The sequence below is a fragment of the Jaculus jaculus genome, chromosome 16 (assembly GCF_020740685.1).
Source record: "Jaculus jaculus isolate mJacJac1 chromosome 16, mJacJac1.mat.Y.cur, whole genome shotgun sequence".
NCBI classification, from domain to species: Eukaryota; Metazoa; Chordata; class Mammalia; order Rodentia; family Dipodidae; genus Jaculus; species Jaculus jaculus.
In genome coordinates, this window is record NC_059117.1 from 13,951,502 (window position 1) to 13,967,952 (window position 16,451).

The window sequence follows — 16,451 nt, forward strand, 5'->3', positions numbered from 1 at the left end:
AGCAAGTTGATGTTTTCTCCTAGGCTAGAGGGGAGCTCTTCAAGAGATAATATTTAGCAGAGTCATTAAGGAAAGAACTTTTTTTAAATAAATATTTATTTGAGTAAAAGAGAAAGGTAGATAGAGAGAGTGGGGACACCAGGGCCTCTAGCCACTGCAAATGAACTCCAGATGCATGCGCCACCATGTACATTTGGCTTACATGGGTACCGGAGAATCAAACCTGGGTCCTTAAGTTTCAAAGGCAAGCACCTTAACCGCTAAGCCATCTCTCCAGCCTCAAGAACTTCTTTTTCTTTTCTTTCTCTCTCCCTCTCCCTCTCTCTCTCCCTCTCCCTCCCTCCCTCTCTCTCTCTCTCTCTCTCTCTCTCTCTCTCTCTCTCTCTCTCTTTGTTGTTGTTTTTCAATGTAAGGTCCTACTGTACCCCAGGTGGACCTGGAATTCACTATGAAGTCTCATTGTGGCCTCGAAATCACAGCGATCCTCCTGCCTCCTGAGTACTGCACACACCTTTAATTCTAGTACTTAGGAAGGACAGGTAGGAGGGTCACTGTGAGTTCCAGATCAGTTTGGGCTAGAGTAAAACTCTACCTCAATAAGCAATCAGCAGGCGTGGTGGTGCACACCTTTAATCCCAACCTTTGGGAGGCAGAGGTAGGAGGATCACCATGAGTTCCAGGTCACCCTGAGACTCCATAGTGAATTCTAGGTCAGCCTGGGATAGAGCAAAACCCTACCTTGACAAACCAAGACAAACAAGGGCTGGAGAGATGGCTTAGAAGTTAAGGCATTTGCCTGCAAAGCCTAAAGACCCGGGTTCAATTCCCCAGTATCCACATAAGGTAGATGCACAAGGGGGTATACATATCTGGAATTCATTTGCAGTGGCTGGAGGCCCTAGCATATCCATTCTCCCTGTCTCTCTCTCTCTCTCAAGTAAATACATTTTTCAAAAGGCTAGAGAGATGGTTTAGCAGTTAAGGTGCTTGCCAGTAAAGCCTAAGGACCCAAGTTCAACTCTTCAGATCCCACGTAAACCAGACACACAAGATGACGTGTCTAGAGTTGGAATACAGTGGCTAGATGCCTTGGCAGGCCAATTCTCTCTTTCTCATATATTAAAAAAAAAAAAAAAGGGCAAGTCTGTTGGGCTTGCCTCAAAAAACAAAATTCTTGGGCTGGAGCAATTAAGCAGTTAAGGCACTTGCCTACCAAACCTAGGGACCCATGTTTGACTCCCCAGCTCTAACATAAGCCAGATGCACAAAGGTGAGGCAAGCACAAGGTCACACGTGCCCACTAGGTGGCACAAGCATCTGGAGTTGGATTTCAGCTAGGCCCTAGCGGGCCAATTCTCTGTTTCTCTTGCTCGCTCTATCTGAAAATAAAAAATAAAAATTCTTGTTTGCAAATGGTTCTGTAAGCATCAGCAAAAGTACATCAACATCTAGGAGATCTATTGTTATAAACAGAAAGCTTAGCATTTTGGAAACATTAATAGCAAAATCATATTTAATAAAATTAGAATTTTAAAAATATTTACTTATTTGAGAGAGGGGGAGGGATGAGAGAATGAGAAGGTGCAACAGGGCTCTAGTCACTGCAAATGAATTCCAAGCATAAACACCACCTTGTGCATCAGGCTTTAGATAGGTACTAGGGAATCAAACCTGGGTCCTTTGGCTTTGCCTGCAAGCACCTCAACTGCTAAGCCATCTCTTCAGCCCTAAAATTGGAATTTTTGATTGCAGAAGCTTAATACTATGTACAAATGTAAATCTTCTAAATACATTTCAGTGAGGATTAACAACCTTTAGTCCAGACCTTGTTAATTTAGAAATGTGTATGTTCTCTCATATATAGCTAGGATCAGTCATCTGGACAGGGGGAAATGGTCCCCCCCCCCCTTTTTTGTTTCAGTTTTTCAAGGCAGAGTTTTGCTTTAGCCCAGGCTGACCTGGAATTCACTATAGTCTCAGGGTGGCCCTCGAACTCACGGTGATCCTCCTACCTCTGTCTCCCAAGTGCTGGTCCCAGCTCTTCCCTTCTTATTATTACTGTGGAAAAAGGAAGTTGGATCATCTTTGAATGACATCTAAGCCTAGTGTTTAACTGGGCATGGATCACAGTGCTTTGTTTTGGTTTTCCACATAGGGTCTCACTCTAGTCCAGGTTGACCAGGAATTTAGTCTCAGGCTGGTCCGGAAACTTACAGTGATCTTCCTACCTCAGCCCCCCCCAAGTGCTGGAATTAAAGGCTTGTACCACCACACCCGGTTTATCACTGTTTTTAAGACTTGAAATCCCAAATTATCTAGGAAGTGGTGTTGACTCCATATGGTTTCTTCAGCCTAAAGATGGGTGAAGAGAGGTTGTTAGGGTCTCTATTCTTGTTGGCTTTTAGGCCTTGAAAGGCCAATAAAAGGGACCCCAGAAAGATAGTTATATTAGTCTTGTATTGTTGGCTTTTATGTGTTATTTAAAATAAAGGTTAAATAGTAAGGACTCAAAATGAATTAAATTCTTATTATATCTTTTGTAATAAAAACGCAGGAAGTTATAATTAAGAACACTTTTAAATGAAAACTTGACAGACATTATATTTTATTTAGCAGTTACAAATAAAGCTTAGTAATATTTTGAGACATTTTTAATTAATCAATGTAATAAGACAGTTAGAAAGTACCTAGAAAATTGTTAGCAAAGACAATTAAAAATAGGATAACTGGGAGCTGGAGAGATGGCTTAGCGGTTAAGCGCTTGCTTGTCAAGCCTAAGGACCCTGGTTCAAGGCTTGATTCCCCAGTACCCACGTAAGCCAGATGCACAAGGTGTTGTGTGCATCTGGAGGTTGTTTGCAGTGGCTGAAGGCCTTGGTGTGCCCATTCTCTCTGTCTCTCGTTTTCAAATAAATTTTTTTTTTTTAAATTTTTAATAGGATAACTGCTGGGAGTAGTGGCTCACACCTTTAATCCAAGCACCTGAGAGGCACAGGTAGGAGGATAACTGTGAGCTCAAGGCGAGCCTGAGACTACATAGTAAATTCCAGGTCAGCCTGAGTTAGAGGGAGACCCGAACTCTTAAAATAAATAAATAAATAAAAATAAAAAAGGGTATTTCTGTTTTCAAAACATTTTTGTTAACCTGTATACCTTCAGAGGCAAGCAAGCATGCCAATCAGGAGGGTGAGGTCGGAAGGTCTGAGTTGGAGGACCAGCTACAAAGAATTCCAGGTCAGCCTGGACTATAGTGAGACCCTACCTAAAAAACAAAACTGGGGGGGGGGGGTGCTGGAGAGATGGCTTAGCGGTTCAGGCAATTGCCTGCAAAGCCAAAGGACCTGGAATTCACTATGTAGTCTCAGGGTGGCCTCGAGTTTATGGTGATCCTCCTACCTCTGCCTCCCGAGTGCTGGGATTAAAGGCATGAGGCACCATGCCTAGCCTATTTTCATTTAATTTTGACAATTTCATACATACATACATACATACATACATACACACACACACACACACATATATATAAATAAATGTTGATCATATTTATCCTTCTATTATCCTCTCTTATCCCTCATCCCACTCCCAGTAAACTTCTGTCCAAATAATCCCCTTCCTGTTTTTCACTTTTTCTGTGACTCAGTTAAATTTAGGGTTAGGGAATTATTTATTGGAATATGGACAATTAACCTATGGCTATATCACTCAAGAACATGACTCCTCCCCCAGCAACCAGTAACTGCCAATAATTCCTTTGAGAGGAGTAGACGCCTATGAGCCCCCCTCCCCCATTCAAGATGGAATGCTGTCAGGTTCAGTCTTGTGCAGGAAACCACAGCTGCTGTGAGCTCATGAGTTTACACTGTCTGTCCAGAGACAGCACTCCTCAGCATTTCTCCCCATCTTCTGGTGCTCACATTCGTTCTGATCCCCACCACCACCACGTTCCTTGACACACAGTGTTCTGCCTGGGTTTGGAGGTATTTCTTTTTTCTTTTTTAAAATATATTTAGAGAGAGAGAGACAGAGACAGAGACAAATTGGGTGTGCCAGGGCCTCCAGCCACTGCAAACAAACTCCAAATGCATGTGCCTCCTTGTGCATCTGGCTTATGTGGGTCCTGGAAAATCGAACCGTGATTCTTTGGCTTTGCAGGCAAGCGCCTTAACGGCTAAGCCATCTCTCCAGCCCTCTGGAGGTCTTTCTGGAACCTCACTACACTCTCAGGTTGCTTCTCATTTCGGTTTCCCTCCTTTCTTGCTACTGACCACCACTGCCCTGCCCATCAGCCATTGTCCTACTGTACGCTCATCAGAAACTGTCCGGGGACTCTGTCCCGTTACTGGCCTATGCCTTGTCTTTCCTGCCAGTTTCAGCTCTCCCCTGAGCCCTGTTTAAACCCCATGGGAGCTGGAGAGACATGTCATTCCCATTAGCAGCTTCAATGTATGACCAAGTTAACCAATAGAGAGGCACTAGAGAGCTAATCAGGATGCTGGCTAGCCTTGCAAAGTTTAAAGAAAACAACCTTGTAGTGCTGTGGGGGGAGGGGAGGTATGGTTCAGTGGTTAAAGGCACTTGCTTGCAAAATTTACTGGCCTGAGTTTGATTCCTCTGTATCCATGTATAGCCAGATGTACAAACTAGCACGTGCATCTGGAGTTTGCAATGGCTAAAAGCCCTCATGCGCCCTTATACATTCTGTCAAGAATAAATAAAAATATATTTTAAAAGACATTTATCTCTCCCCCTTTAATAATGTTACACGTTATTTGTCATATACCTGACATATGTATTTGTTATATATACATATGGCTGGCCAGTAACTGTCATGTGTTTATGTGTTTCATGTCTATCTTTTTGTTTGTTTATCTGTTCTTTTGAGGTAGGGTCTCACTCTAGCCCAAGCTGACCTGAAATTCACTGTGTAGTTTCAGGGTGGCCTTGAACTCGTGATCCTCCTACCTCTGCCTCCCAAGTGCTAGGATTTATGCACCACACCTGGCCTCATGCCTGTCTTTTAAAATACCTGTAGTTGCTCAATGTAATGGTGCATGCCTTTGATGGCACATGCCTTTAATCCCAGCACTGGGAGGCAGAGGTAGGAGGATCACAATGAGTTCAAGGCCACCCAGAGACTACACAGTGAATTCCAGGTCAGTCTGGGCTAGAGGGCTAAAGTGAGACCCTACCACAAAAGAACAGATAAACTGCCAGGCATTCCAGCACGAGGCAGAGGCACGAGGACCTGAGATCCATCTCTGGCACTCATGTAAAAAGCCAGTCATGGCCATGTACACTGGAAACCCCAATGCCAAGGGGACAAACGAGAGCACTACACCACTCTGGTGATCCAGTCTAGCCAAAGAACAAGTGAGAAGGGTAACCAGTGTTCTCCTCTGAGCACACCAAGTGCTCACAGGTGCATTCATCCATACACATGTGTACACACATGCACACACTAAACATGCAACACACATGCAAACAAATGTGTTTTTTTCAAAAAGTTGGCTAGTTGGAAAAAAGAGTTTCAGTGGAGGAGTATAGGGAAGAGAGGACAAAGCAGGGTGGTGGTATTATGATCATGATATATATTATGTGTATGTATGGAGGTTGTCAATAATTTTTTTTAAGTTTTTTGAGGTAGGAATTTACTATGTAGTCTCAAGGAGGCCTCAAACTCACAGCAATCCCCCTACATCTGCCTCCCAAGTGCTGGGATTAAAAGTGTATTCCACCATGCCCAGCTAATAAAAATTTTAAGTAAGGGCCTAGAAGGCTCAGCAGTTAAGACCTTGCTTGCATGGCCAGACGGCCTGGGTTCAATTCCCTCATACCCACACCAAACAATATGCACTGAGTGGTGCATGCATCTGGAGTTTGGTTGAAGTGGACGGAGGTCTGGTATGCCCATTTTTGTCTTTCTCTCCCTTGATCATGAAAATAAATAACAAAAATATTTTAAAAGATAAATGCCAGGGGACTGGGGAAATGACTTAGCAGTTATGGCATTTGCCTGCAAATCCTAAGGACCTGAGTTTGATTCCCTATGACTTAACATAAGCCAGATGCACAAGGGAGCATATGTGTGTGGAGTTCGTATACAGTGGCTAGAGGACCTGGTGTGCCCACTCTCTCTTTCTCTCTAATAAATAAATAAAATATTTTTTTTAAAAAACCAGAACTGGGCATGGTGACCTCACCTATAATCCCAGCACTCAGGAGGCAGAGGTAGGAGGATCACCGTGAGTTTGAGCCACCCTGAGACTACATAGTGAATTCCAGGTCAGCCTGGACTAGAATGAAACTCTACCTCAAAAAAATAAATAAATAAATGCTAGATCTGCATGGGAAAGTATCTATGTTGAAGAATATTAAAGTATTAATAGTAAAGCTGCCAGGCATGGTTACACATCCCAGCACTCAGGAGGCTAAGGTAGGAAGATCACTATGAGTTCAAGACCACCCTGAGACTACATAGTGAATTCCAGGTCACCCTGGGCTACCTGGGCTAAAGTGAGACCCCACCTTGAAAAACAAACAAACAAAAAAAAAATCCAGACGTGGTAGCAAACGCCTTTAATCCCAGAATTTGGGAGGCAGAAGTAGGAGGATCACCATGAGTTCAAGTTCAAGCCACCCTGAGGCTACATAGTGAATTCCAGGTCAGCCTGAGCTACAGTAAGACCCTACCTTAAAAAACAAAAAAACAAAACAAAACAAAAAAAACACTATTCAGGGAGGTACTGAATGGCAGAAATAAAAGAACTAATCATCAGACATGTGACAAAAAGTCAACATGCTGCCATAGATCCATAGATCAAGTTCTTAATAACACACCAACAAAAGAAACTGAATACCAGTAACACCAGGCTGGAGGATTAAGGTAACAACACACAGGAAGCAGGCTGGATTTGGAGGGAAAAAATGATAGGATGGATACAAACATTTCAAGGTTTCTCTCTCTTTTCCTCAAGGTTAAAGTGACAATACTTATGAAATGGTACTGAGTACCCAAGCAACACACCATTCAAGGTACCCCTAAGAACAGTAACATCGCAGGCTTAAGATGACCAGTTTTCTCACTTTCAAAATTCAATTATTCTTTTTGTCTCCCTAGGTTACAGGATACACCACCTTAAGCTGCAAACAAAAGCCAAATTCCAACTTCCTACTGTGCTTATTAAAGAGGATAGCTTTCATTGCACAAATCTAATGCCCGCGGTCAAATGCCTTAATTCCTAACACAATCCAAGCAGAATACTGTTACCAATAAGGCACACTTGGGGTGGGGGGAAGTGTCACATTTTTGGCACTAGCACAGAACTAAGGGGGGGAGGGGAGTCCTAAGTCTAATGAGAAAAGGAAGGGGGGAAAAGACCTTGGACTGGGAGTACAGCTCCGTAGTTGAGCACTTGCCTTGCATTCATGTGGCTCTGGGTTCAACCTTCAGCACCAAAACCCCCAATAAACCAAACAGCTACTGGTTCATTTGACAAATACACAAACCCCTCACATCTGCATAGTCATCAGAGCTGCTGCTTCTAAGGCTGAGGAATAAAAGAAAGTGAGGCTGGGAAGGCGGATCAGCAGCAAAAGACACTTGGCTATGAAGCCTGCTGTCCTGGGTTTGACTCATCAGTACCCATGTACAAAGCCAGGTACACATGCATCTGGACTGTTTGCAGCAACAAGAGCCCAAGTGTGCTGGTGCCCACTCACACTCGCTCTAGCGCATTCTCTCTAATAAGTAAAAATACAAGAAAAAAGAAGGCTGGAGAGATGGCTTAGCGGTTAAGGCATTTGTATGCAAAGCCAAAGGACTTCGGTTCAATTCCCCAGAACCCACATAAAACAGATGCCCAAAGGGGCGCACCCATCTGGAGTTATTTGTATATATGGAAAAGGAACTGAAGCAGCAACCCTGGACTGTACTGAGTACAGCTCAGTAGTTGAGCACTTGCCTTGCATTCATGTGGTGGTCTGCTTGGGCAGAAACCATGGTGTGGCCCACTCCTCCCACTGCAGATCCCTATAAACAAACCCTGTCCCTCACTGTGTCTGGACAAGTTTTCCAGACCATAAAGGGGGGAATAAAGCACAGTGGTTTAGCACTCAGGAGGCTGAGGCCAGAGAATTCCCACAAATTCAAGGTCAGCCCAGGCAACAGGGTGACTCTTATCTCAACTCGCTCTTTTCCTCCTAAGAGGAACCTGCAAGGTATGGACCCCAGAGTACAATGAGAGCTTGCCTAGGATGACAGCACAAACCATGTCCTCAGGACCTGGCCCAGCATCACAACACTCCCATCTATAGACACATTGACCTATAGACTCAAAATACCCTGCTAGGTCATCCAGATGAAATACAGCAGGCCCATGGTAGGTAACAAGCCGTGGCTTGAGCCACTTAAACTTATTCTCTCCCTGACCTGTAGGATGGAGTCCAAGATCTGGGTGTGGGCAGGGCTGCTTTTCCTGACGTCTCTCCTATGCTTGTAGAGGCATCTTCTCCCCATGTCCTCAAACCTGAGACCTAATCTCCTTTCCTTCCAAGAACAGAAGTCAAATCAAATCACAGTCCATCCCATGTAGTCAGTTAACCTCAAGTGCCTCTTGTCAAGTGTGGTGATGCACACTTGTAATCCCAGCATCTGGAAGGCTGACGCAAAAGAGTGCCCTCAAATTCAAGGCCTCTGGACCACAGAGTAAGTTCAAGGCCAGCCTGGGCTACAGAGATCCTGTCTCAACAAAACAAAATTAAATTAAAATCTTAAGTACGTCTTTAAAGATTCCCATATCCAAATAAAGGCACCTCCTGAGGTTGTGGACTTGAAGTTACAGCACGTGATTTCGGGGGCAGAGGCAATTCATCCCACACAGGCATAAGCGGGATGAGAAGAAGGTGCACACAAGAGGCTGTATTGGAGGCACTCATAGGTCATAAGCACTCCAGTACAGAAAGATGATTAAAATGACAGACGTAAAAGACTTAGTCTTGGCTATGTAATTATATTGAAAAGTGACAGGGGGGGGGGGCACTGTTGGTAAAAATGCAGTTACCAAGTATAGTAGTTTGATTCATATGTCCTCCATAAACTTATGTGTTATGAATGCTAAATCCCCACCTGGTGGCAATTTGGGAATTGGAGCCTCCTGAAGGCAGTGTATTTTGGGGGACAGGCTTATGGATATTATAGCCAGCTTCCTCTTGCCAGTGTTTGACACACTCTCCTGCTGCTGTTGTCCATCTGATATTGGCCAGGAGGTGATGTCCACCCTCTCCTAATACCATCACTTTCCCCTGCCATCACAGAGCTTCCCCTCAAGTCTATAAGCCAAAATAAACCCTTTTCCTCCAGCAAGCTGCTCTTGGTGGAATGTTTTCTGCCAGCAAATTGAAGTTAACTATAAAAACCAAGCCAGTTATTATGGCTCATACCTCCCAGCCCTCAGGAGGCTGAGGTCAGAGAAAAACTGTGAATTTGAAGCTAGCCTATAGAGTGAGTTCCAGGTCAGCTAGAATGACTCGGGAGGCTGAGGTAAGAGAATCATTGTGAGTTTGAGGGCAGCCTGGGACTACAGAGTGAGTTCCAGGTCAGCCTGGGCTAAAGTGAGACTCTACCTCAAAAAGAAAAAAGAAAGAAAGAAAGAAAGAAAGAAAGAAAGGAAGGAAGGAAGGAAGGAAGGAAGGAAGGAAGGAAGGAAGGAAGGAAGGAAGGAAGGAAGGAAGGAAGGAAAGAGAAAGTAGTAAGCAGTTACCAAACTTTAAAGGTTTAAAAGGGCTGGGATGTAGCTCAGTTGGCAGAGTGCTTGCCTACCATACATGAAGCCCAGCACTGCATAAACTGATAGACTAGGAGTGGGTGCACATACCTGTAATATTACTTGACAGGTGGAGGCAGGGAGATCATGTCAAGATCATCCTCAACTACATAATGAACCTAGTCTGAGACACATAAGATCCCATCTCATGAAAGGTGGATGTGTTGCCAAGCATGGTGGTGGACACCTTTAATCCCTGCACTCGGGAAGCAGAGGTAAGAGGATTGCTGTGAGTTCAAGGCCAGCCTGAGACTATATAGTGAATTCCAGGTCAGCTTGGGCTAGAGTGAGACCCTACCTCAGAAAAAAAAAAAAGGAGGGGGGTCTATCAACAGGTAAAATGCCTACTGAACATGCAAGAAGCCCTGGATTTGATCCCCAGCACCTTATTACTGGGTGTGGTGGCACAAGTATGAAATCCCAGCACTTGGGAGGTGGAGGCAGGAGGGTCAGAAGTTCTTGGGCTCACACAGCAAGTGCAAGATCAGCCTGAGCTACATGAGACCTTGTCTCCAAAGAAAGGTGGTGGGCATGTGGTGGTTCAAACCTCAAGACCCAGCACTGGGGAGGCTGAGGAAGGAGGATCACTGTGAGTTTGAGGCAAGCCTGGGCTACAGAGACCCCACTTCAGAAACAAACAAACAAAAAAAGACAGGGAGATAGTTCAGTTGGCAAAAGCACTTGCCTTACAAGCATGAGAACGTAGTTCAATCCCTAGAATTCACATAAAAATCCCAGCACTGAGGCACTGGGGCTCGGTGGCCAGCCAGTGTGGTCTAATGGCTGAGTTTTAGGGCAAAGAAAGGCCCTGTTTCAAAGTAAGGTAGACAGTGTTCCTGAGGAGTAACACCCAAGGCTGTCCACTGGCCTTCACAGGCGCAGCACCCATAAATACACACAAACAAAAAAAGGGTAAGTGTGTGTGCATGCATGTCTGCACATGTGTTCACACACACACACACACACCCCATGCTCCCAATTCTGTAGACAATGAATTAATGATAATTTTGCAGGAATATGTGCTGAGTCCAGGGCCCACAACCTAGGGGCTCTTTTCTGGATACTTTTTATTATGGAAATTCAAAATTATGCAAAAGTAGGCAGAATCATACACACCCAATACCCAAGAAATGTGATTCAAATGTACTGTCAAAAGAATACCCGTGTTGGAACGTAGGAGCTTTGAGAGGTGCGGAGGAGGGCTGGGCAGCTAGCTCAGTAGGTAAAGCAGTTGCCTCACAAAGCTTGAGAACTTGAGTTTGATTCCCAGGACACACACAAAATGCTGGACATGTAGCACGTGCCTGTAATCCCAGCACTGGGGAGGTGATGGGCAGAACCCTGGAGCTCACTGGCCAGTTAGTCTCAACTAATTGGTGAGCTCCGGGCCAATTTACAGAGCTTGTCTCAAAGAGGTGGGGAGCATGCCTGGGGAAGGACTCCTGAGGTTGTCCTCTATCCTCTTCCCACACCCCTATAAATATGAACACATGTGCACACACAAAAGGTGAGTAGAGCTATGCATGTTGTCTCACACCTACAATCCCAGCGTTGGAAGGCAAGAGGCCGTGAGGAGTTTAAGGCCAGCCTAGACTACATAGTAAATTCTAAGCCAGAGCAACACCATCTGGAAAGAAGGGAGGGAAGCCCAGGTGTAGGGGTGCATGCCTTAAATCCCAGCACTCAGGAGGCAGAGGTAGGAGGATCATGTGAGTCCAAGGGCACCCTAAGACTACATAGTGAATTCCAGGGCAGCCTAGGCTAGAGTGAGACCTAACCTCGAGGGGAGGGGGTAGTTAAAAAGAGGGAGGGAGGGAGGGAAGGAATAAAGGGGGACAAGAGGGGAGGAAGGAAGAGTCAAAGACAGGTAAGTCCAACCTCCTTAAACGCTCACACTCACCCTTTCTTGCCCTGATGGCGTCTGCTGGAAGGTAATACAGCAAGAAGGCCCTCACCAGATGCTATCCCCTTGATCTAGGACTACCCAGCCTCATAACTATTGCTAGAAATAAACCTGTTCTTTACAAATTACTGAGTCTCAGGTATTATATGACAGCAGCACAAAACAAAGACACAAACTAGTGCAGACTGATTGAGAGGGGGAGGGGATATGATGGAGAGTGGAGTTTCAAAGGGGAAAGCGGGGGAGGGAGGGAATTACCATGGGATATTGTTTACAATTATGGACGTTATTAATAATATATAAAAAATTAAATAATAAAAAAACTAGTGCAGCATTAGTGGCATAGCAATAAGCACATCTGCCTTCTAAGACACAAAGCATGTACATTTTCTTCTAGTCCCCCCCCTTAAAGAAAAGATACTGTTGGGCTGGAGAGATGGCTTTGCGGTTAAGCGCTTGCCTGTGAAGCCTAAGGACCCCGGTTCGAGGCTCGGTTCCCCAGGTCCCACGTTAGCCAGATGCACAAGGGGGCGCACGCGTCTGGAGTTCGTTTGCAGAGGCTGGAGGCCCTGGCGCGCCCATTCTCTGTCTCTCTCTCTCTCCCTCTATCTGTCTTTCTCTCTGTGTCTGTCACTCTCAAATAAATAAATAAAAATAAAAAATTTAAAAAAATATATATTTAAAAAAAAAAGAAAAGATACTGTCTTTTTCATTCTTTATTTTGAGAGAAAGAGGCGCAGGGAGAATATGGACACAACAGGGCCTGAAGTTGCTGGAACTGCACACGTGTGCTCCCCCTTGTGGCACATGTGCAACACTGTGTGCTTGCGTCTGGCTACATAGAAACTGGAGATTGGAAAATGAGTTCTTAGGCTTCACAGGCAAACATCTTAACCACTAAGACATCTCTCTAGCCCTCTTCTTCTAGTCTGAGCAAAGCAAATCCTAAAGCTGTATTACTTCTAGTAAAAAGTCAGCATGGTGGTTGGGAGATAGCACAGCAGTTAAAAGTACTTGTTTGGAGTCAGGTATGGTGGCACATGCCTTTAATCCCAGCACTCAAGGAGGCAGAGGTAGGAGGACTGCTGAGAGTTCAAGGCCACCCTGGGACTGCATAGTGAATTGCAGGTCAGCCTGGGCTAGAGTGAGACCCTACCTCAAAAAAAAAAAAAAAAAAAAAACTTGTTTGGGGCTGCAGAGATGGCTTAGTGGTTAAGGACTTGCCTGCAAAAACCTAACCACTTGAGTCCGATTCCCAAATACCCACGTAAAGGCAGATGCATAATATGGCACATGCATCTGGAGTCCATTTATAGCAGCAAGAGGCCCTAGCATGCACATACTCTTTTTGTCTGTCTCTCAAGACCAAATGAAGCCTAGCATGCATGAAGCCCAGGTTCCATCCCCACCACAGCATAAAACCAGGCTTAGTGGTGTACACCTATTATTGCCAGCACTCTAGAGGTAGAGACAAGAGGATCAAAAGTTCAAGGTCATCCTTGTGAGTTCAAGGCCAGCTTGAGATACATGAAACCCTGTGTTTCCCCCCTCCCAAAAAAAAGTGAGGGGCCGGAGAGATGTCTCAGTGGTTAAGGTGCTTGCCTACAAAGCCTAACCAACACGATTTGATAACCCCCTACCCACGTAAAGCCAGATACACAAAGTGATGCATGTGTCTGATGTCTGTGTGTAGTGGCAAGAGGCCCTGGCATACACATTCTGTCATCTTCTATCTCTCCCTGCTTGCAAATAAATAAATAAGTAGGAATTGTCTTGACTAGATAGTGCCACATTTGAGTCCATTTTCCAAAAAAGAAAAAAAAGGGGGGGGCTTACTCTTCATATCCAAAACTGGGACTTTCCATCACTTTTTAGACATCAAGGAAACCACTAAATGGTCATGTCTACACCACTTCCACAATTTCAGCAGCCAGTTCATCTGCCAATGCACTTATCACTCCAGATACCCCTAGCACTGATTCAGCTCTTCCTGCATTCACTACTCTGTGGACTCATGGGACACAACAGAGGCTCAACAGATGTTTGATGCACTATGTCCAGGTAGAGATGGATAGTCACCGTAAGTACATTTGCTGTGGCGGCTTAAAGGGCAGGGTCACAGGCAAAGGCACTTCCATGAAATCTGCGTGGTCCACTTGGTTCTCTGACAGCTCACTGATTCCTGTCCCAAGAAGAATGGGCCAGACTTTACTAGTAAAACAAGCCCCAGTCACTGCTTGACAAGACACTGAGTACCTGAGATCTGGAAAAAGCCTGTCAGTCCACATTTTTAAAGGTTTAAATCTGTACTGGGGTAGAGGGTGGAGTAAGCACCAAGTGAATTTAAAAGTCCAAACTGTAATTTTGTTTTGTTTTGGTTTGATTTTTCGAGGTAGGATGGGTCTCTGGCCCAGGTTGACCTGGAATTCACTCTGTATTCTCATGGTGGCCTTGAACTCATGGTGAACCTCCTACCTCTGCCTCCTGAGTGTTGGGATTAAAGGTGTGGGCCACCGCTCCTTGCCTCCAAACTGTGATTTTATAAAACTTATTAAACTTCAGTTTGTGAAATGTTTAAAACAGATCCCTTGTGTGAACTAACCATTGTGAATGACTTAAGCTCCTAAATTTGCAAGTTGGAGAAGAAATCAAATCAAGGAGCAGAAGAGAAAGTTCTATCAGCTTAAGGGTACTGGGTAAACTGTAAACTCATGGCCTGGGTAGGGGTCCATGCCTCAAAGGCAGTCTGGGCTGCCTACAGGGAACACACAAGTGGCAGAATGAACACAACTCCTGGCTTAAGTGTGGACACAACAGACCACCTCCTCTAACCAAGACAAATTCATCATCACTCTTGTCCACTCCTAGACGTCTTCATGTCCCCCAACTGTAAATTTTTTCACTAGGTTTTTACCATTCAAAAAGCTCAGGAATTAGTTCATAATTTTAAAAATTAAATTAAAAAAAATAAAGCTCAGGAATGTTTTACTGCTTGTTTCTCAGCATTGCTGAAGGTTTCCATCAAAAGCAGTTAAGAAGAGCCCAGCATGGTGGCACACACCTTTAATCCCAGCACTCAGGAGGTAGAGGTAGGAGGATCCCCATGACTTTGAGGCCACCCTGAGACTACATAGTGAATTCCAGGTCAGCCTGGGGTAGAGTGAAACCCTACCTCAAGGAAAAAAAAAAAAAAGTAGAAGCTGGGCGTGGTGGCACATGCTTTTATCCCCAGGACTTAGGAGGTAGAGGTAGGAGGATCATCATAAATTCAAGGCCACCCTGGCTACAGTGAGACCCTACATAAAAAAAAAAAAAAAAAAGGTAGGAGGCTCAAGGGGGGGGAAAATCCAGCACAACCCATCCTTACCAGTCACAGGCAAAAAGGTGAGCCAGGTGTCCCTGTGAGTGGTGCACATCCAGGAGATCGCTGGTTCCCCTCCCCAGCACTGTAGGCTGCTGACATTCCAAAGAACAGCTGACTGAATTCTAGCAGAGTTCAGCATCACCCATCCACTCTGACCTGGTCCCTCCTAAGCAGTCACTCTGTCAGCTCCTCTCTTTTTATGTTGCTCATCTCCCCCCTTTTCTGTGGTACAATACTTAACAGGCTGAATCATTTTCTTGGACTGTTTTCCAGCCTTAAGCCACCTATGCAGGTAACCACAATTGACAGATATTACATCTAAATTATACATGCATGTTCCTAACATGGAACAAGGAGAAAGTAGCGGTAGCATCACCTGACTCACTAAATGGCCACCTGGCTACACTCCATGCCAAAAAAGACTTTTTAAAATGGGACACCTCATAAACAAGGTGATGAGTACTGGCCAATTAAAGACTACAGAACGCTGGGTGATGACAGAGTTAGGACATCAAAGTCTGTTTTCAACTTTCCATAAAAAAAATGAACACACACATTTATCAAAATGAAAATGACAGGCAAAACATGAAGATTATAAAGCATTTATTTGAAGATACATTTTATCAAAACCCATTTTCCACTTTAATCATAGCTTATTCCATATGGTCTTTTCAGGATCTTTAAAATGTTCTTATCAACTACTTAAGCCTGTAATTAAAGCCACATTTTAAAACTACATAAACTAAGGAGCCTCTTGAACTATGTCCTCAATCCCACTGCCAAATATAACGTCACTGAAGTCACTCATTTAGTATTTAAGTACTGAGCGACGTGCGACCAGCGAGGAGCAGACGGAGAAGCGAAGCCCATCTCTGCTTTGACGGGACATCCAAAAACAAAGCCTGGTGAGCGGCGACCGCCTCCAACGGGAGTCGCACAGCCCACTGGCCCCAGTTCAGCCCGGGAACTCCTGGCCCCTCGCTGGGCCCACTTCCTCTGCGGCCTCAGCCAACGAGGGGAAGGCGGGCCCACGGACCAAAGCCGGTGGCGAGCCGCCCAAGGGACCCCAGGAAAGGCGCGGTGCTTCCGGCTCCCAGCCGCGGGCCCACCAACACCATTGTCCCGGGCCCCGCGCCGCCCCGTCGGCCGCAGCTGCCCAGAGCCCCGAAGGGCCTCCCCTACCCGCTCCGGGGACCGCCAGGACCAGATCCGCCTCGCACCGACCCCCACCCCCGGCAGGACTCTCACCTTCTTGCCCTTCTTGCCCTCCTCCTCCATGTCGCCGCATGCGGCCCCCACGGCCCGCCCCGGGAGCCCCGCCGCCAGCGGCCGCTACATGCTCGCCCTAGGCCAGCCACCCCCG

At 45.4% G+C, this 16,451-nt stretch overlaps 1 protein-coding gene across 3 annotated transcripts in view; it reads right to left on the minus strand.

Annotated features, from left to right (window-relative positions):
• The window catches only part of Ccm2 (CCM2 scaffold protein), a 66,243-nt gene extending 49,792 nt beyond the window's left edge, over positions 1-16,451 (minus strand). Inside the window, exon 1 of one of the 3 annotated variants that reach the window (XM_004652921.3) lies at positions 16,337-16,451. In XM_004652921.3, the coding sequence (XP_004652978.1) occupies positions 16,337-16,366 (30 nt within the window). In that variant the 5' untranslated portion in view covers positions 16,367-16,451. The remainder of the gene's footprint in view (positions 1-16,336) is intronic. The other 2 variants (XM_004652922.2, XM_045136181.1) reach the window with 2 other exon arrangements.